This window comes from Ascidiella aspersa, chromosome 7, assembly GCF_963924565.1.
Source record: "Ascidiella aspersa chromosome 7, kaAscAspe10.2, whole genome shotgun sequence".
Classification (NCBI taxonomy): domain Eukaryota; kingdom Metazoa; phylum Chordata; class Ascidiacea; order Phlebobranchia; family Ascidiidae; genus Ascidiella; species Ascidiella aspersa.
In genome coordinates this window covers 30,691,862-30,713,867 of record NC_139453.1, presented here as the reverse complement: position 1 = coordinate 30,713,867, position 22,006 = coordinate 30,691,862, and the positions used below count along the sequence as shown (strand labels likewise).

Genomic DNA, 22,006 nt, shown 5'->3' with positions numbered 1-22,006 from the left:
AATAAGACGCAATGGAATCATTGTATATGAAGAAGGTGTGGAATCTCAATCAAAACCATTAATAATTTTTATTTGCCTAAAATATTTAGTAAGTTTGCCGATAAAAAACTGTACCTTTGCTATTCCTTTTAGTAACCAACCAATTTTTTTTGCTTATAAAAAATATATATTAAAATATTTACCATCAAAGTTACCTTTTAGAACCGTTATAATAGTTTTTTTTATTCACACCTGGTGTAGAACTTTGTATAGCAAAAAATTATTTTTAAAACTTTGTATAGCGAACCAAGCATTTGAAGTGCAAAGAAATATGTTCAGTTGCTCATAAAGTTACTACTGAAAAAAATTCGTATTTAAGTATTTACATGCACCCGGTGAAGCAGGGTTGGAAGCCTCACTGTCCGAGTCGTTAACTTCATTTTCAGCTGTCAGATCACTCACAAGATCTTCAGTTGTTCGGTACATCTCTGTACGGTGGATTCGCCTGATCAATTGACGAAAACATGTGTTCTACAGCTGTTTATCAGTTAAAAATTAAACCCAGTTTGTAACACTTGTGAATATATATTCATTCATTTCAGTAAACAGAAGATTACAATATATATTTCCACTAAAAATTATATATTTAGATTGAATATTAGGGCGGGTCGCGGAAAACACTTTTTTTCAAATCCACCTGCCTCATATGGATTTTAATAGATAGATAGACACCTAAAACCATTGTATACAAAATTTAAGCTCATTTGAACATGTATTGGTGTGAGGAAATCAAGTTAAATTTTTGCCGAAAATCACAAAATTGGGTAAAAATGAGATATTTTGGGTTATGTGTAATCTATGTTTTTTAAATGAAATTTGTTTGCTGTGACCTTTTCCTCACACCGATACATGTTCAAATGAGCTTAAACTTTGTATATAACGGTTTTAGGTGTCTATCTATTAAAATCCATATGAGGCAGGTGGATTTGAAAAAAAGTGTTTTCGCGACCCGCCCTATTGAATATATTATGTGAGCTTCCAACCATTTTTTTACAAAATGGAGTAAGGCACATAAATAATAATGATTAATAAAATAATTTGGCTGATAAAAACAAATGTTCAAGTCATAAAAAACATGATTTTCTTTATGTTACAGCCGTTTTTGCCAAATCTTTCTACTTACATCCAGGAAACCAACTCCTTTTACTAGTTTTTAAATGTCTAGGCACATATCTCTTGACAACTTCTCTGACAAGCTGATATGCATTTTCAAATTAAATGAAACAAAACTAAATAAATGTCATAATACACATTTCTTATAAATTTTAAATTCTGCTTCTATATGCTTCACACATCCAATCACGGCACACACCTCTTGACAACTTTCCTGACGAGTCTATCTGCAAAGCCTAGTTCCAGTGCAGCTTTAACGATGTCCAGTTGCATGGCAGCGTTCACTCGTTCTTGCTCTCGACGTATTTCCTCCTGAAAATAACATATCATAAGTAATATTAGCAAGTACTGATGGTATAACCCTTAAAATTCCACAGTAGATATTTTTTTAAATGAACCAGCTGCATTGTACAGTTTATTGATGATGTAATAGGTAAGGTAGAGCAATGCATCTCGTCAAGTGATCTGGCGACTAACTCAGTTTTACATGAAATCAGGCCAGGGTCGGACATAAGGGAAGCTAGTGTGTATGTCAGCCATATGTGGCATTTCAATTTATTCCTATTCAACCAAAAACATGATTTGTTATATGTTTTTGAACCTGTGGGTCGATGATTTGTGGGGGTGGGGTCGGTGCCCGGTTCGACTGGCTTCCAAACTGGATCCTGGCGCCCCCCTGGGTCGGAGGTACATCGAAGGGACCCCTGAGCAGTGGCCGGGGTAAATTGGGGAACATGGAAACCATTCGGTGGACAAAGTCGGGGCCTTTGCGTTGGAGCAGGAATTCACAACTGAAAAAAACACAGTAAATTTAATTTTTAAGCCGACATCCTCGTTAATATATTAGAAATACAGAGAAAATATACACTAAAATCTGTCTAAATAAACTATTTTAGCAAACTTTTAGTGCTAAAAGTCCTCTTATGAAAGAATTTTACTTTCTAAGCCGACAACGTTTAATTTTTTAAAGACAAGATTATTTGTAAATACGGAGAAAAAAATTCTGAATAAAATGCAAAATTCACAAAAAAAATATATACAAAATACTGTGTAAACAAAACTACTTTAGCAAGCTTTAAGTGATAAAATTACACTAATAAATGGATGCATGAAAAAAAATATCTTTTCTGCATTTTCTAGTAAAAACTCACGTTGAAAACCACTTTGCGTGTTTAGTTTGATGGTAAAGTTGGAATATCTTATACGCCTAGATAAAGGGAATTAATAAGGGGTTTGGGTGAAATTCGAACTACCGGCCCTCTAACTTACGTTGGGAACCAATTTAAACGAAAAACGAACGATTGGCCGAAAGATTTTTTAAGACAAAAGGTTACTTTTAGCGGCTTTTGTCTTATTCGCAACCATTATTTAGATATTGGAGCATTGTGCTTAAGTAAGATTTGAACTGCTGACCCTCTAACTTACGTTGGAAACCACTTTGCGTGTTCGGTCCAGGGCTCGTCTTGTGGATCCCAGTTCTGCAAACCTCCGTTGCAATACCAGCACTTCACTCGGTCGCGTTCACCTAAATAAAGTAATAAAAAATTAGCACAAATAAAAAAAACGTACTGTCAACCTATTCACAAGATTACCAGACGTTTATAGCTTTTAAAACACCTAAAATTTACACTTTTCAAAACAAAAAGTATAAAAATATATTTTTAACACAAGACCAAGTACTTTAAAAATGGTTTTATACAACACTCTATAAAACGATAACTCAGCTGCCCATAAAATAAATTGAAACACTATTCAAAAACTTTGGAAAAACATAAGGATTTTAACTTTCCAATAGAAATAAATTCAAACAAAGACTATGCCCCATATAAAATACCCCAACTGCTTCGCAATTTAATATATAAAACTGTATATATTTTTATAACGAAAATGTCTTATACAAAAAACTTAAATTTAATTCACATTCCTTCTCCACTAATGCCAAAAAATCCTATTTATAATAATTTTGCAGGAACTAATTTTGCTAGCAATGCTTACTTGTAAAAAACCTTATGCACTCTTCAAGGCAAATAGAGAAGCAATTACTATCAATTTTTAAACAAAACTTAATCAATATGACCAAATGCCGAATGCTAATTTTGTAGTAAGTATTTCTAGTTGGCAACATTTCATATAAACCTATTTACCGAGATAGAAGAATCCAGCTTTTGATATTTGCTGTGGTGTGGCTTGCACGTTGTTGGCCGACCAACGCTCATCAAATGTTTGAAACCTCGAGTCTTCGTTTCTCATGTGAGGACTCACCGGGTATTCGCACGGGAACATCGCGCGAAGATCTTGCTGCAAAATCAAACCATACGACAAATTTTATTAATTAACTGCCATGAGAACTTGTCTTAATCTCAGTTGCTGTTAAGGTATGGCTATGCATCTCTGTTGTTCTTTAGTAACTGGTAAGTTGTTCAAACCCAGTTTAGAAGAGCCCTACACCGTTTTAAGAAAAGGAGTGCTTAATAACCCTATTGTTTTTCAAAAGTGTGTTACTGAAGTTTGTGTTTGGCAAGCCCAAAGTTCAATTCAAAAAAGGGAAGACCATTACTCTTTCTCAGATTAAGTGCAAATCTAGTACTGTTCGACGTAAAATTGAACATAAAAAAATAATGCCCTAGCCCTAAAGGACTCCCAGATTGTTTAAAACACGAAAAGCTTTTAAGTGGTTTAAACTGAAACTTTATACAAATGTGTTGGTATACTAGTGGTACAGTTTGATGTACATTATTAAGAACTAATATTTCAACCCAATTGGTTTTACTTTTAATGGTGGCCTTTAGTTTTTAAACTAACTAAACAAAAAAGAGCCTTTTCAAAGTGGTTCAAACTGAACTTTGCACAAGTGGGTTGGTATATTGCAACACAGTTCTTTGTAGAGTGGTACAGTTTAATGCAGATACTGCTAATAATTTCAAACGATTTGTTTAATGAAGGCCGTTATTTTAGAATAAAATACACAAAAACCTTTTCAAAGTGGTTTAAACCGGATCTTTATACAACTGGGTCGGTATATTGCAACACACAGTGCAGTTCAATGTAGATTGCGCCCTTCCTTCCTTATTACTTTACAAAGTGTGAGAAGGTTGCCATTTAAATATTGCATCAGCATGAACTCACATGCAAAGCAATTTAAATAATACTAGGACCGTGAAAGCCAAACAAGCAAACGTCTGTCATCTACAAATAATGTTCTAATACAGCAAGTTTAGAAAATACAAATATAAATTGATTTAACTGCAATCTGAAAAGTATTTGAGGATTTTAAACTGGAAACCCTAAAACTAAGATTCTGTCTGGGCCAGTCATTCTCAAGAAATCTAACTCAAGTATGTAAAGTTCCATATCTCAGATGTGTTTATAAAAAGGCTATATTTTAAAAGACCGTTGTGAAAGTTTGAGAGACCTTCACAAAAAATTTGCCTAAAAAAATACCCTACACAATATCTTCATTTTCTTCACAGATTCACCTTCTACCACGTAGTATCTTTAACTACCGGTGTGTACTACCTTGTTTAAAAGCAACCATTTTTCTTGAAACTACTTCTGATAGTTAAGCAAGTATAAAAAAAACTCTCAAGAAGCAGGGTTCGATTAGAGATTCATTTTAATGGTGAAAATAACGGCCCAAATAGACATAAAAAGCGACATGCTTTATTGTTCAAACGTTTCGGCAAATGGCAAATAAAGCATGTCGCTTTTTATGTCTATTTGGGCCGTTGTTTTCACCATTAAACTTATGAACAGATCCATATATATATATAGTGTTCCAAGACCCATTTTAATGTGGCAAAAAAGCAAGACAGAACTGTATTTTAACCTTCTCTGTGAAACAATTAGTTTTATAGTAGCAGATTTTTTCCTGTTGCCCACCAAAGAAAAAAAAAATTCTATATAAATGTTAAATTATTAATTAGTTAAAATATAAATAATTTTCAAGTTAAAATTATAAAGAATTTTTAAATATTTTAAAATGCTACAAAAGCAATATTGCTGCTGAAATCTGTTACACTTTTGTTAAATTAACCTAATTTCTTGAAAACTACTCGCATACTAAATGAAAAGCCTTGTTGTAGCACTAATGGGACAACAGGTTAAGAACCACTGCTCTAGATATTAAGGACTCTCGAAATGTGAAAAGTAAACTTACCTGCGAACCTTGGTATATGCTAGAATACCTAAATTTAAACCAAGTATCTATTCATGATATTTGTCCAGTTTGTGTGCAAACTGATTGCATTTAAATACTACCGACTAATAAGATGTGTATATGTTATATCTAAATTTAAACAATGTATCTTATAAAATATTTGCATTCAAATACTACCGACTAATAACATGATTTTCAGAAAATACAAATTCTACATTTGTTGTACAGCACTACAATTTTACAAACATTAGTGACCAGAACTTACTTGTGGAACTCTTTTATTCCTAAGATAGAGAATTAATTTGTCTATATTTAGAACCGAACATTTAAGTTAGGCCTGTAATAATTATTTTTCTGGTTTCACTGGTTTAGATGGTAACTACATTTTAAACTTGCTTATTTGGTATCTTGTAATTAAATTTTAAGCTTGTTTTTGGGTTAAATTGCCTGATAAGTTTGTAATTCATTTTTAACCTTACTGCAGCCTGTGATTACACTTTACCCTTGCTTTTGTGATAATATATTACCCTTGCTTTTCTGTTATTTCGCCTGCTCAGCTTGTTATTAAATTTTAACATTGTTTTTGCTGTTATTTGTTTTACCCGTTCAGCTTGTGGTGGATCTGGAGGTTCGGTGAAAATTGGTGTTTGTTGCGGAATAGCGGCCCTCTCATCCGATGTAAGCGGCACATTGCGAGGCTCGTTGTTTTGAACCAACCTACAAAAAAATATGTTTTAAACGACAAAAAATGATTGCAAACCTAATAAGTAAGTTTGGAGCATAATGGTTGAGGTTGTGGTAAGATCTAGCAATAACAAAACCCATACAGAAGATCATTATGTTAAGAATGAATAAAGAGTTATTCGAAACATTCAAAATGATATTTCTGTATGAGCTGTGAAATTTCTACTAATCACAAGTGTTTGTTGAAAATTCCTGGAAATTATTTCAATGCGCACCTATACTTTTACTTTTTGTTTGAAGAACATTAACATTTTAAAGCACAAACAGAAAATTGAAAATATCGGTTGAATGATTGATCATACAGTTGTCACTTGGTAGAGATACAAATACAGTTTGTGAGTTCAAACCTCACCAAAGACTAGATTTTTTACCTTTACCATATAAGTAGGGAGTCAGGTAATTTTGGATTGGAGTCAATATAATGTTTGTACCAGTGCCGACCTGATCTCAAATTAATGTAGAAATTCAAGATATGATTTGCGAGTTAACGCAGCAATTCTAACATTTGATACTAGTTGAACTCACTTGCAAGAAGGAAAGTGTCTCCTGTGTTCCGACTGTACGCTGTCGCCGTAATTCCAGTTCCTGAGCACTCCTCCGCACGAAAAGCACTGGACGCGATCCAAGTTTCCCAGGTAGAAGAATCCAGATCTCGCCAAGTCGTGAGTTGTCACTGTTGGAGCGTCAGTTGGGAAATGCTCAAATGTGCGACTAGAAAAAACACAAAATTATAAACTGCAATTTTTTATTTCAATTAGAAAACTAATGGTAATAATCTGTTTTCTCTATAATTATTTGGTAATTTACGTTTCCAAATTTGAAAAATGCTGAAAACAAGCAGATTTTCTGCAAAATATTAAGCTAAGAGTTTATGGGCCAGATCAAAACCTTGTAATGCAAAAAATTGAAAAAAGGGATAGATACATACTGTGACAAGTGATTGTTATATTAATGAACCTTAAACCAGGTTATATGTTAAATTTGTTTTATATTTGTTCAATGAGCCGGAATATTTGCATTTATTCAATTATAAACCGTAAAATTTCAGTTAAAAAAACACGTATTTTTAGTCAAACCAAAAAAATAATAATAATAATTTATCAAAACGTTGTTTTGCACAGCAACTGTATAATGCTACCATCAGAAAATTTCACCACCTAAAGTAATTTGATTTGCACAGTAGTGTGAATCACCAGCTCATGATGAGGTCACATGTATGTGCTATTTGCACAAACGATTGCACCAATGAAGGAAATAATTAAATTCTATTTAGGTTTAGCAATTTCAAACAGCAACAAATTGTTTTTTTATTGGGAAGTCGTAATATAAACAGTAATGCTCTTGAATCAAAAACGTTTTATTTTTGCATTATTCATACTATAAACCATCTTTATACACTATAAACCATCACAAACAGTTGATTTAGGATTTTAAAACCAACTATGCATTAATGAACAAAATATTGTGAAACCTATGCGGAGTAAAACAAAGGTGCTGACATTAAGAGCAATGCTGTTGTCTCAAAACTAAATTAATTTGAGTTATAGATTAAAAGGGAGTGAAAAGGCAACCACTTTTCACAAAAATCTGGCATATTGTCTGGCATTCAAATAAATCTATTGTTGCAAAAGCAAAATAAACAGTTCATGGAAGCAATAAAAAACGGTTTTAAAACCAGACACAGATTTTATGTACGCCCAAAGGATTTGGCGTAACATTGATGTCTCTAAGCTGCGAAATCATCCCATGTCAGGGTAATTTATTTTTCCATTTAGAATCAAATAGCAGTAACAAGATTATGGAGATTAAGTGGTAATCACAATTTGTAAATTGAACTTTAAGCCACACAAGAGATTCAAAGCAATAGTAACAACTCTAAACAACATTTAAATTCATCGCATGATGGTAATAGGATTAAATGTTGTGTAATGTGCAGTTCCCAATTTATTAAATTAGAACTTATAAGCTCCAGTGGGTTTAAATAGTATGGCGCAATAATTAAAGCACTATGTTTGTTGCATTCTTTTATGGGTTGTGCTATTGTACAACAATGTTTAATCTTTAAAACAAGTAACAGAGAAACATATATAAAACTAACAAAGTCAATTTTGTTGAACGCTATTTATAAAGCGTATTATAAAAACTTTAACACATATTAAAAGCTGATTATATAACCGCAATCAAAATTCACCAATAGGTTTAGTACATGGAACATAAAGCATTCATATTAGGTTCACTATTTGATCACAGGACAACAATTAAAGAGACAAAGTACTCCAAAATAGCAGGTGTTACATTTAAAATATTTCAATGTTCTGTGTCAACCTGAAAATTGGATTGCAACATTTGAAGAATAGTTTCAAACAAAGCAACACAATCTTGTATATGATGTTTCACAAATATTGCATAGGTAAGCTAAAATAAAATGTGTGACAACGCAATATTCTTATAAATCAGTTGAAAATGAAAGTAAAAATTATATTATTGAAAATTGAATATGTTATTTTACTCTTAATTAACTCCACTAGCAAAAAAAGAGAGAAAGTTTCAATTATATCTTTTACTAGGCACTAAAGCCGATATATGCTGCATTTGAAATATTGAAATGTTTTTTGTTATCCTAAAACTGACTTGCAACATTTAAAGAAACGTTCTGAACAAAGTTGTGTAACATCGCATATCGTGTTGCACTGTTTACCACATGGATTAGGTAAACAAAAATCAATTGTCTCACAATTCATTGATCTCTTAAAAATAATGAAATGTAACCCTTAAAACTGATTGCAACATTGAAAGAAACGTTCTTGCAATGTTGATGTTATGTTATCAATTTAAGATATACTGAATAAGTATATAAATATAAAAGTAAAAAATTAATTCAGTGCAACATTTATTTTTAGTATCTTTTGTTGCATCATTTAAAGACCTGATTCAAACACATAATGTAACACATGATATCGTGTTACAAATTGTACAACATAAAAGGGGGAAATATAAATTTAATAAAATCTTATATAGATTCCCATATGAAAACAGATGTTCTATGGATTACCCCATAAACTGTGAAAAAACATTACATAACTTGAAGAAACGTTATGAACAACAGTTGTGCAATCATTTTTAGTTTTTAGTTTCATCATTTAAAAATATGTTTAAAATGATGTCAGGTTACACTTTGCACAACATGAGATGTGTAAACAAATAATAAATTGACACATGTCACACACAGGACTACACCACGAGGCTGTAAGATGTAGCACTCAGCTAGATTTAAGTTTCACGTTTCACAGTGGTAGGCCATACAAGGAATGTATAGATATAAAAACCAAAAAAAGATACCTAAAAGTTTATGTAATGTTGGTTACAAATTTAAATACATGCATAAATACAAGAATTTTGAAATGGTTAATTGCTGGAACCAGCATATTTAAATTTCAACAAAACAAATTCAACAATCTAAAATCAAAAAAAAAAAAAAATAAGAATAACACACTATTATGGGCCAGACTTTAGTGACAAGTGAATCATTTAAAGATTTTTTTTAATTATTGTTTGTAGAAACTAAAAACAAATAGTAAATTGAAAGTGTTGGCAGGAAAAGTGGTTTACAAAATGTGCCTCTTATCTACTTCAGCATTACAATAAATATGGTAAATAAAAAAAAAAATACAATATTAAAAAAGGAGCGAAGATAAAGTGTTAATTATACCTACGTAAATGAATGATGTAATACTTGATGTCAGGTTACACTTTGCACAACATGAGATGTGTAAATAAATAATAAATTGACACATGTCACACATTACACCGTGAGGCTGTAAGATCTCACACTCAGCTAGGTTTAAGTTTCACGTTTCACAGTGGTAGGCCATACAAGGAATGTATAGCTTGATATAAAAAAAAATTGATTGATATCTAAAGCTTATGTTACAAATTCAAAAACATAAATACATTATTTTTAATTGGATAGTTGGTGAAACCAGCATATTTAACTTATCGTCGAATTAATTTAAAAAAAGGACCTGGGATTTATAGCATATAAAGAAAACAAAATAAAATCTTGACAGAATTAAACAATTTCTGTTAAGAGGTCACAATACTAAACCCAAACCACATAGTGTGACAGATTCAATATTTTATCAGGAAGACACAAACACCTAATTTTTTTCACAAAATAACCAAGAGTGCCAGTTTGAATCTCACCACAGACTAAATTTTTTTACCTTACTTTATTAAAATTGCCAATATAAAAACAATCGTAATAAACTAAAACTTTCTGCCATATTCCCGCACGATACAAACAACACATGACCAAAGCAATTTGTAATTTCAATTAAATGCCTGATATTGAGAAAGTAATTTTACAGAATTAATGATCTTCATTATCATATCATTCATCAAGTATGCATAACCTAAACACAAATTCATAACAAAAAGAAATTTTACTAACATTCTTTCCGACTCTTTTCTTAGATCGATACTTTTCAAGAAATGTTCATGATATGCAGATGCAATTGTTGCAAATTCAACAATCTAAAAATATAAAAAAAAATAAGAATAACGTGCACTATTATGGGCAACCTATCTACTTCAGTAAACAATTACAATGGAATTTAAGCTTTATTATATGTTTTGATTGAACAAATACCAAAGAAACATTTATATTGCACAGATTAGAATTAAAAAAAACAAGCATCAATTAGGCCAAGCCGGCAAAAATATATATCCCCAAAAAACCTTGATAGGCCTAATAAGCAATATAAAGAAGTTAGTAATAAATTGTTTTGTCAGTAGATTTTTATATAATGATGACATCAGCATTTACACAACATATATACTTAATCAGTAAAGTAACCGAATAAAAACCCATGTTAGGGAGCTTTAATTAAGGAGATAAATACAATAAACTGTTTGCTGAGCTTGTTTTGTCATTTATTAACTGGCATTTACACATGATACATACTTGGTTAGAACAATATTAAAAAAATATTTACCAAAAGTCGAGATAGGAAGCATTTAATTGTGCTTGGCCAGCTTTTAAGCTGTTAAATAATGAATTAAAACCGAGAAAACCTATAAGATTTAGTGACAATTTATATGTTTTAGGGACAATAGTAGATTGAGGGGCTACCTGATCCAATCGTACTCGGGCACACCAAACAAAAGGTTTGTTGTTCAACCATTTGCATACTAGTTTGGGCAAAGCTAGTAAATAAGTTGTTTCTTGTCACTGACATTTGTTCTTCACTTACTGAAAAGGTAGCAGCTAGTTTGCCAGCAAGCTATTTGAAAGTATACAAACTTAATTGTATGGAATCAGGAAATTTCTACAAACTTATTGCACAGTTAATGAACAGCTTTGCCAATCAAAAGTTTTAAAATTGTTTGCAGTCTATATTTTTGTTATTTTTTTACTGTGCCGCTTAAGCTAGAAAGGTGTGAGATAACTAGTGTAGCAGAATACAAAAAGTTACTAACTGATTGGCTGTATTTTTACTTTAAAAAACTACCAATAAAAATAATTTTGGTTTAGGTTAATCAGTTAATCCAAAATAAAAATAAAGTTATGTAATTAAGACTAAATTTTAGCTATTGAGAAACTAAATAACATATTTTAAGTTTTTACTTCATAAACCCTAATTAAATTACCCTTTCTTAAAATATTTGAAGCATGACTCCTACAATTACCGGATTTTGGATGAGTGGTATGACATTACAACAATATGAAAACAGGAACCATTTTTCTATTGTGCCTACAGTACTTAAAACCATTACTGTCTGCGTTTAAAATTTAACTGTATAAACAAAAGATGAAATATCGTAGCTAGGAATTTAAATTAAGTAGGTAGCAGTTTTAAGCAACAGAAAAGCAAGTCTACACTTATTTGAAAACAACATAATAAAATATGAAACGTCCGGTTTTAAAATGTTGTGTATCCTGTATGTTGTGCAGAGTTGACAGAAAGATATATAACAATGCCTTCACATAATAGCTTGGACAAATAATTGCAAAGTGTTTTCAATAATAATATTATTTGTTAAAATGAGTTTTTACCTTAAATGTTGACTTAAACAAATATGATCGCTATACAGTTAACAAAATAGAAACTTAGACTGTTAATATCGACAAAATAAAAAAACTAAAATTGCCAAAATGATAACTCTGTGGCATACCTGGTATATTGAAGCCGACTGAGGTGGTGGTCTTGCTGTTTGTTGTCTCACAAAACCACCTGCAATAATAAACAGGTACTTAACATTTAAGCAGCATATGATAATTAAAGTAAGCATTTTGTTTAAAAAACAAGACCTTTTTCAGTTTCAAGCATATGTCATATCTAGATCCAACTTTGTCAATTTTAACTTGATATTTGAGTTATTCTTATTGAAAGAAAAATTAATTATTTGTAAAAGCATAAAACTGTCCTGGTAGTAATTAACACTTGCATAATATATATATGTAACACTTTATTTACCATACACCAGTGGTTTTCAACTAGAGAGTTCCAAAAAAAATAAAGCATTGGTTGCTAAAGTTTAACCTTTGGGTCTTTTTATGTCAATTAAATAACTTGATTTTTACAGTAAATATTACATTTCTTAACAGAGTTGTCACAAACTTTAAAAAAAACAAAATCAAGACATATAAAACTTTCCAAAGACCTAAAACTTTAACACTTGATGTGAGTTAAATTTCATTCAAAAAAATAAACATAATTACTTTGTAGCAGAGGGTTTGATCTTGTTGTTGGTGTAGTCTGCGTTCTGCTTGGGTGACCGGCTGTTATTGGGGTGTTTGAGAAGCTAGGGGCAGTCTGCAAAACAATGTACAAAGGTGAGTTAAATAAAGGAATTAATATTTACATTAATTTCTGCAGGCATATAATGTTATATCAACTATTAGGCCTAATGTTCATAGTTGTGTTTCGTGAAGTTAGATGTATTTTACCCATACCTAAAGAAATCATGTAAAGAAGTATGCTGAATTAAAGGATGATGCTGATAATGTATAAACATTTGACACACAGTTTAAAAATCACAGCTATACATGCTTAGTGCAAATATTACTTTATTTCAACATAGAAATCAACATTCCATATCACCTGTGCAGTCGTTGGAACGAGAAACCTCGCAAGCCCTCCCCCACCTAGTGGTAAGAAACAAGAGGTTAACTTAATGTAGCTTCGAAAACTGTGGTTGCTTATCAAAACATAGGCTGGTGTGAAGAAATAAGAATAGGGAGGTCTAGTGCACATGTAAACCACATAATGTTGGATTATATGCTGGAATACATGTACTGGCACTGTTCTCAACAATAGTATCTTAGCTTTATCAGGATTGCCAAGAACTTCGTGAAATGAATTCAAATTAAAAAAAAATTTAACAGAAAATTTATAGGATTTTTTAAGAACTTTTAATTGGATGACTTTTTTTTGTATATCCTTTAAACAAAAAGGTACAAATACCAACAAATAGTTAAAAAAAATGGTGTTACAATCACACTTTCTAAATACATAACTAACTGCACAAAAAATAAATTTAAAGTCTATTCAAAAACTTTGGGACAAAACATTAGGTTTGTCAAAAACTTTTCAATATGGAAATCAAAACAAAGACAGGCTGTTCAACTATATTTAGTTAGACATGTGCATAAAAATGTTTGTAGACATTTTCCATGCTTGTTAGGCCGCGTCGAACATTACAACAACTAAAAAAATTGTTGTTTAAAATATACAACCAATAAATCAGATAAATTAAAGGCATTTTGTATAACAGAACCACACTTTAAGTTTCAACCTTTAAGCTCTATCAAACTTGTTAAAAATTGTTTTAATTAAAATGTAATATAGCCATGGAAATACAGAATCTTGTCGCCAAATTCTTAAAGCATAAAACACAGTTTTGCATATATGCTATGACAATATAAGTTAAACCAGAAGTTCTAAAACTTTCTGTGCTTTGCACCGCCACACACTGTTTGGAAACCACTAGTTAAAACAAACATGCAACTTATATTGCTACCATTTAATTTTGTTTAGATATAACTAACCGATAGGAACATTTCCGCTGTCCCCTCCATGCGCATGTGCACAATCACTTCGATGCCATCTCGGTGATCGGACGTCATCTCCCACAACCCAGTTCTCAACACACAGACCACAGCTGAAAAAATAAAAACAGGGTGGGTTTATAATCAAAGAATAATTAAAAACACAAATTAATCCAAAACACCAGTGCATTGGCTTTGTATTACTAGAGGCCGTTCTAAAGCAATGCTTTCATTTTGTACTTTATTTCAAACCTGAAATATCCAACATGAATCACTTTACTCTGTCTTCGTAGCCAGTGTACAGAAAACCAGTGGCTAAAATACCATGGTTGGTTCTTAATTAAGCAATACCCAACACAACATAAGTCTTTTAGAGACTTGCCGAATTATTCGATCAATTATAAGCTTAAAAAAAATAATCTTATAAGAACATTTAGCCTAGGTCCTTCTGAAATAGTCATATAACCAACTGAGCTTCACAGGCTAACAACAATAGCGCTGTAGATTCTAACTCACAACTTTTGGCCATACCAGGACCGTCGCTTTACCAACTGAGCTACACAGGCTCAGATGGAAGCAAGTCGAGAAACAACCATAGCACCGTTGCCTGTTGCATCCTGTTCTTAAAACAAGCCTGCAATGAGGTTCGAACTCACGACCTCTGTCATACCGGGACCGTCATTCTACCAACTGAGCTACACAGGCTCAGAGGGGAGCGAGTCGAGAAACAACCATAGCACCGTTGCCTGCTGTATCATGTTCGTAAAACAAGCCTGCAATGAGGTTCGAACTCACGACCTCTGTCATACTGGGACCGTCATTCTACCAACTGAGCTACACAGGCTCAGAGGGGAGCGAGTCGAGAAACAACCATAGCACCGTTGCCTGCTGTATCCTGTTCGTAAAACAAGCCTGTGGTAAAGTTCGAACTCACGACCTCTGTCATACCGGGACCGTCATTCTACCAACTGAGCTACACAGGCTCAGAGGGGAGCGAGTCGAGAAACAACCATAGCACTGTTGCCTGTTGCATCCTGTTCTTAAAACAAGCCTGCAATGAGGTTCGAACTCACGACCTCGGTCATACCGGGACCGTCATTCTACCAACTGAGCTACACAGGCTCAGAGGGGAGCGAGTCGAGAAACAACCATAGCACTGTTGCCTGTTGCATCCTGTTCTTAAAACAAGCCTGCAATGAGGTTCGAACTCACGACCTCTGTCATACCGGGACCGTCATTCTACCAACTGAGCTACACAGGCTCAGAGGGGAGCGAGTCGAGAAACAACCATAGCACCGTTGCCTGCTGTATCATGTTCGTAAAACAAGCCTGCAATGAGGTTCGAACTCACGACCTCTGTCATACCGGGACCGTCATTCTATCAACTGAGCTACAATGGCTTAGAGGGGAGTGAGTCAAGATGTAACCAAAAACAGGATGCAACATGAAATGGGTACAACTTACCAAAAGCACTTCACTCTGTCTTTATAGCCAGTGTAAAAGAACCCAGAGTTTGCAAGATGTCTTGGATTCACTGGCACTTCAACTGGGAACTTGATGAATGTGCTGAGTCGGTATGACTCGTTATATTGGTCGCCGGGTGCGATGTACACTGACCTTTGACCTGGCGGGTCACGCTCTCTGTAAATATTAAAAAAAAATTACTTCGTGAAACAGAGCCGTGGAATTTAAGTTTTTGGTTTCCATCTATTTTTCATAGATTTTTCTTCCATTTACATATATTAGTTATATTTGAAAAAATTAAGACTTTGTTTGGCAGAAAAGTAAAAAAAAATTGCCCTGAAAGAAAAGGTAATTATTAGGGCGTTTATGAGATGAGCATTTATTGTCTAAATTAGGGATCAGCCAACAATTTTCACAGTGAGTCGGATAACTAAAAGGCCTGATAGGCCAGACATAAATGTTTGTGTCAAACTTTATTAACTTGATTAAATGAAGGAAATATAAATCACTTTGCAATAAAAACTAAATCCTGTTTTTTTTATATCTTTTTTTTTAATAGCAAACCTTTTTTTATCAACAGCGATTCTAGTACCATGTAAAGCGCAATTGTTTTTTTGTTTCACTTTATAATTTAACAGTTAACAAATTACATTTAAGGAGTAAAAAACTAAAAAAGACAATCTAGTTTAATATTTTAGTTGGTGAAATGATTTGTACCTGTCATAAATAGTTCCATCGGCGCATATAAGTTGAAGGGTAGAATTAAAATTCTTAGTTGCAATCGATTGTTTACAACTTAACATAGGACTAAAGTTGTTTTGTATGACACCTCCCCATTTTTTCAACAACTTTTTCTCGGCTGATGTGCAACCTGGTGGTAAAAATGTAAAAAAGTTAATCACATTAAAAAAATTAAAACCACATTTAATCCTAAACTGTATTTTTTACCATAGTAGGAATATCAACATTAGATGTAAATAGTTAATGAAAGAGTGATTCGAAACTTACATAAAATGCAACCTACTTCTATATAGGCTGGGATATTCCTACTACGTCCAAATAAAACCATTTGTTTAAAGCAGTAATGTTATGAAAATAATTTAATATATTTGGGCACAAGTTAAAAAATATTTAGAGTAAAAATGACCTGAAACGGCAAAGGAAATGTCATTTACCTTTTAGGCGCTGCTGTAAAATTTCAATGGCCATTTCCCTTTTTTCCTCCAAATTTTCGAAGTTGTTTGTTAACGACAAAGACAAAACTAAATCTTGATTTTTCTTTTGTAAAAGCTTGGCGACTATATCAAATACTCTTCGATTTCTTCGCAAATTAGAGCCACAGATATCCTCAAATTGGGAAAACGAAGCGAAATTTACAATAAACAATGCAGACAAAAAGCTCAAATCATAATTGCTTGGCTCCGCAAGATTAAACGCTTCCTTTGAAATTGCTTTAAGCACAGCAAAGCTAATATTTTTAGTCACACATATTCCACCACAAATGCAAGAATCTTCACGTTCAAATGTTACAAACATAGTTTGCATTAGTTGGTTAACATAAAACAGTGATTTTCTGAAGTCATTTTTGTACAAGTCACAAAATAACTTTCTTGCAACATCAATAGAATACGGGCTCAAATATCCAGCAATAGTTTCAAAGAATTTTTCTTTGCAGCTCTTAAATTCTGGCACAGTTTTTCCCCATTTTACTAAAAAAATAAATAAAATAACCATCCGATAAAATTTAAGTTTTTATTTTAGAGAATATAACAAGTTTATACTGTGAGTTGTATTATCAATGTTGTAACTTTTTCACATGACATGTTAAAGAATATATATTATTCCAGCTTACTAAAGGTTAACAAACACAAAAAATTACAACCATATCAAACTGTTTGTTGCTATTTTAATAGAGCAAGGCAGTGCTTTTAATGTAATTAATAGATAACATAAAATATTCTATAGATAATAGAGATATATATAAAAAACAGTGAAGATAAAAAATGACGCACCAAAATTTTTTTGCAGGTAATATGTTTCCGGGTCACATTTCTTTCCTCTGTAGCTTGCGTGTTTTCCAGGACATGACAATATTTGGTTTGTCGGAGGTATGTTAAACGTTGTATTTAACCTGTTTGGAATCCATTCTGGACTGCAGGTAATATAAGGAGCCTAACAACAATTAAAACAAACTTTACTTTCAAACAGCACCAAACCAAACTTTTTATAACCATCCAAACCAGTGGCGTATCCAGGGGGGGTTGGGGGGGTTCGGACAACCCCCTTTTCGTAAATGACAATATCGTTTTTGACAGGTTTTACTCACTGTCGAAGCTGCATGTTTTTTAAATGTTGGGTCACGCGTCTTAAGCTAATGCAAAACCAAAATGAACGCAAAACGCTGTTTTTCGTTTTTTGTTTGGTCGACAGTAAACCCATGATAGTTTCGCCGTTTAGTATTCGTTCGGGTTGGCTGATCAGCAAGTGTGTGTTCAACAATTAATAATAATAAATCGAGCGGTTCGTGCTTTTTTCTCTGAAAACGTTGAGTTAGACGGTGCTAATGTTTCTCGCTGTTTGTTTGTCCGCGTTAATATGAGATGTTGGTGTAAAACAGGGGTCGGCAACCTACCGCCCGTGGGCCTATCTAATTCATCGGGCCCGCCGCTTCTGACAAACTATACACAAGTTCATTTCGAATACTTTGACTATTTGAACTACGTAAGTGCGAAAAATTTTCGCGCTTCATGCGAACATGCCGTTATACCTAAAAAAAGCAGGCTCAGAAGGGAAAGCTTAGTTGGTAGAGCGACGGTCCCGGCTTGACCGGAGGTCGTGAGTTCGAACCTCACTGCAGGCTAGTTGTTTTTCTAGTCTGACCTGCTTGCATCATAGATCAATAGATTTGGTGAGTCTGCGATGGCTTTCGGTGTACTAATTATACGTAAGCCGTAGTCGTTGGTCACAAAAAAAAAACTTGGAAGGGCTAGATCTCAGGTATTAACACACATATGTGTGAATGTTTCATTGAATAAATGATATGGTACTGTGGATCCCCTTCAATGAGGTTGTTGTACTAACAAATTGAGCAAGCATTGGCGTATGGTTGTTTCTCGACTCGTTCCCTTCTGAGCCTGCATAGCTCAGTTGGTAGAGCGACGGTCCCGGCTTGACTGGAGGTCATGAGTTCGAACCTCACTGCAGGCTAGTTGTTTTTCTAGTCTGCCCTGCTTGCATCATAGATCAACAGATTCGGTGTGTCTGCGATGGCTCTCGGTGTACTAATTATACGTAAGCCGTAGTCGTTGGTCAAAAAGCAGCTTCAAAGGGCTAGATCTCAGATATTAACACACATATGTGTGAATGTTTCATTGAATACCTAAAGGTTATCAAACACTGTACTAGATAAACTGACTATTAAAGTTATCGCGTTTCTTCAAAGTAGTTTTATATGTCGCGCTAATCAAAACACCCGGGATAACAATCTTCGTTTAGTATTGCAGGTGGCGAGAGACGTGCTTGTAATGTACCGTAGTCCCGTACATGGATCTACCAAAATTAATCACATAAGTTAACGATTGCACGCTAAGCAGTTTCGCAGCTGGCGCCTGGCAGGATTGTTAACAACGCATGTGTTTGCTTTTGCGTTTAAATGTTCGCTTTTGCTGGACGTTAATTGACTGTTCCTGATGATTTTTTTTCTTATTTATGAAGTCATTACCATCGCTATTTTATGACGCCATATACGTCACTATTTTATGACATCATTAACGCCAGACTAAAAAAAGTTGAAAATTCGGGACCCCATCTTTAGAATTTCTGGATACGCCCCTGATCCAAACTATTTGAATTGTTCTTAGTAAACCGGATAGCACAGTGATTCCAAAACTTAAAAAGTCTAAGTGGCAGACCCCTTACCCTTTTTTTATTATGTAAAGAAAATAATCTGATGAATAACTATTTAAAGACATAGCAAAAAAAAATGATAAAATTACCTAATGTAAATCAAATTTATTGAGAATAGTTAATTTGAACCAAAAACTTGTTATTCAAGAAAACCTAAAACTCAGTGTTTGGTAATTAGAAGGGTCACAACCATACAAGGTTAAGAACCACTGGCCTAGACCAAAGTTTAAAAGTGAAATGTGGAAAACACAGTAAGTTACGACATACCTCTTCTTGTTCAATAGCTTTGGATTTCAGTATTCCTCGCATAAAACTAGGCTTGTTTTCGGAAATACTACTAATAGGTTCAACTTTAGGGCCACTGTTCAAGAAAAAACAATCGATAGAAAGATATGACCTATCTTGATAGAAATAAGTTGAAACTTTGGGCTGCAAAAAAAAACATGATTTTTTGTAACTTTTATTAAAAAATGTAATTTTTTTCAAACCAAGTTGGCATACCGCAAATTTTGGTGCTGGTGTAAAATCCTAACATAGCGAACATGATTTGGGTTGGGGTGCAGGTTAGCATTTGGGTGGGTTAATCACTACTATTATAACAATAAATATAATAATACTTGACCCACCCCAACCCAAACGCTAACCCTAACCTAAATAACGTGCGTTGATTTAATAGTTGTTTGTAGGATTCTAGACCAGCGCCGTAGTTTTAGACAACTATTACCAAAATGGGAAATTTTAATTTTCTAATCAACCACCAGGAAAAGTCCGCCAAGTGCTTACATATTTTTTTGAAAAGAATAACCTGTACCCCTAAAAATCACCCCTGACTGAATTTCATAACTTGTTGTTGCCGAAAATAGCCGTTAAAATTTTCAGCTAAAATAATTTTGCATTTTAAAACCTATTTTTTGTTGTAATACCAAACTATTTTATAACAAATAACGTCACTGGAGTGGTTTTAAACAACATTTTACGCCAAACATCTTTGGCGGAAAGGCAGTGGAATATAATTGAGCATTCACCCAGATTAATGCGTTATATATTGTGTCCGTCATACTTTCCAGACTGGCTCAAATCCTATTATTAAAAAATAAAACACAAACCATTACCTCAACCAAGAATGCCTTATGAAACCGATGCAAATCAAGGTTGATGGTTGAGCAATACAAACTTAAATCTGAAAAAAATAATTCGTGAAATATTGAAAAAAAAACATTTCATGAAAAGACTTGTGGTTCTCATAGAAACCAATACATCATTAGATTTTAGGTACAAAGGGTTAAATTTTAGAAGGTATATTTGAGAAATTTAGGCACTGGTACAGAATCTTATCACTTTTTTTATATAGAAAAAGTTTTCAAATTTAAAACGCAAGGGAGAGTGAAATATAATAGCGTAATAAATATGAAAATAATAATACTTGACCCACAGAACCTTAACTCACACCCTAACCCAAATAATGTCAGCAATATAAACCCCAGACGAAAATGTGGTAGGATTCTAGAACAGCGCCGAAATTTAGTATATTACCTTTGCAACGCTAAACTAAAACATTTATTCAGGCTTAACGCTATAATTACAACCAAAAAAGTTAAGGTCTTGTTTAGCATTTTTTTAAATACAGGATACAAAAATATTAACCCCTTTAAAACTTTTCGTGTAGAACCATAAAGTTTAAAAAATAGTTACAATTTACCTTAAAATAACAAACAAAAAGTTATATAATCATACAAAAGTACAGTACTTCCTAAGATTTTATTTGTTTAGAGTTCTTCAATACAGTATTTTTAAACTCAGTTTACATATTTTAAATGTTTGTAAACTTGGTTAACATAAAACATCTTTACCGAAGAAATCCTAAAAAAAAACGATAACAAAACACCAATACCTTCAAATGTACTAGAAACTTCGCTAGATAGGAACGGTACTGCCATCTCGGCTATTCTGAAGCCTAATAAATATAACAAGGCATGTATGCTTTTATATAATAACGATGACTTTTTTTTAATTTCACAAGAATTGACAGATTTGGCCAATGCTTATCACGATGAAAAGATATAAGCAAAGTCGCTATAGAAATCACAAGTTGCGCAGCTAACTCGCTCTTAGTTATAGCGACATGGACGCCATCTTGTTTCCCAAATTACAATAGACGCTTATGGCGGAAAAGCAAAAAATCGCAATTTATTAACGATTTTGACCAATTAAAAACATTTGGATGAGTGGCAATAATTAATACTAGTCAAACTAAACATTTTAGATCAGAATAAATATAATTTGCCTAAAAATGGCCGAAATATAGTCGATATTAGCGTGTCGTGTCAGGATCATGATTTGTCGTCCTCAATACTTTGTTAACCAATTAACCATGCACACAAAAATATGAGAAACTTATGTAAAGTTTAATGAAAATAAAGAAAAAGTTTGATTGATGCTATTGGTTGAACAAGAATTTAAATTTTTACGTAACTTGTTCCTATTTAAAGCCTGCATTAAGGAGACCTAATACATTAAAAGGTAGTGCTGTCCAT

The 22,006-nt window shown here is 33.1% G+C and overlaps 1 protein-coding gene across 1 annotated transcript in view; it reads right to left on the bottom strand.

The window, feature by feature from the left end:
* The window catches only part of LOC146138941 (E3 ubiquitin-protein ligase XIAP-like), a 62,831-nt gene that overhangs the window by 35,580 nt on the left and 5,245 nt on the right, over positions 1–22,006 (bottom strand). The window contains exons 2-13 of the mRNA XM_083394741.1: positions 19,740–19,833; positions 17,579–17,738; positions 16,742–17,275; positions 16,284–16,437; positions 15,567–15,743; positions 14,103–14,215; positions 13,156–13,199; positions 12,774–12,867; positions 12,227–12,285; positions 10,503–10,585; positions 6,578–6,763; positions 5,911–6,025 (exon numbers count right to left, since the gene is read on the bottom strand). Coding sequence (XP_083250867.1) covers positions 5,911–6,025; positions 6,578–6,763; positions 10,503–10,585; positions 12,227–12,285; positions 12,774–12,867; positions 13,156–13,199; positions 14,103–14,215; positions 15,567–15,743; positions 16,284–16,437; positions 16,742–17,275; positions 17,579–17,738; positions 19,740–19,833 — 1,813 coding nt within the window. The remainder of the gene's footprint in view (positions 1–5,910; positions 6,026–6,577; positions 6,764–10,502; positions 10,586–12,226; positions 12,286–12,773; positions 12,868–13,155; positions 13,200–14,102; positions 14,216–15,566; positions 15,744–16,283; positions 16,438–16,741; positions 17,276–17,578; positions 17,739–19,739; positions 19,834–22,006) is intronic.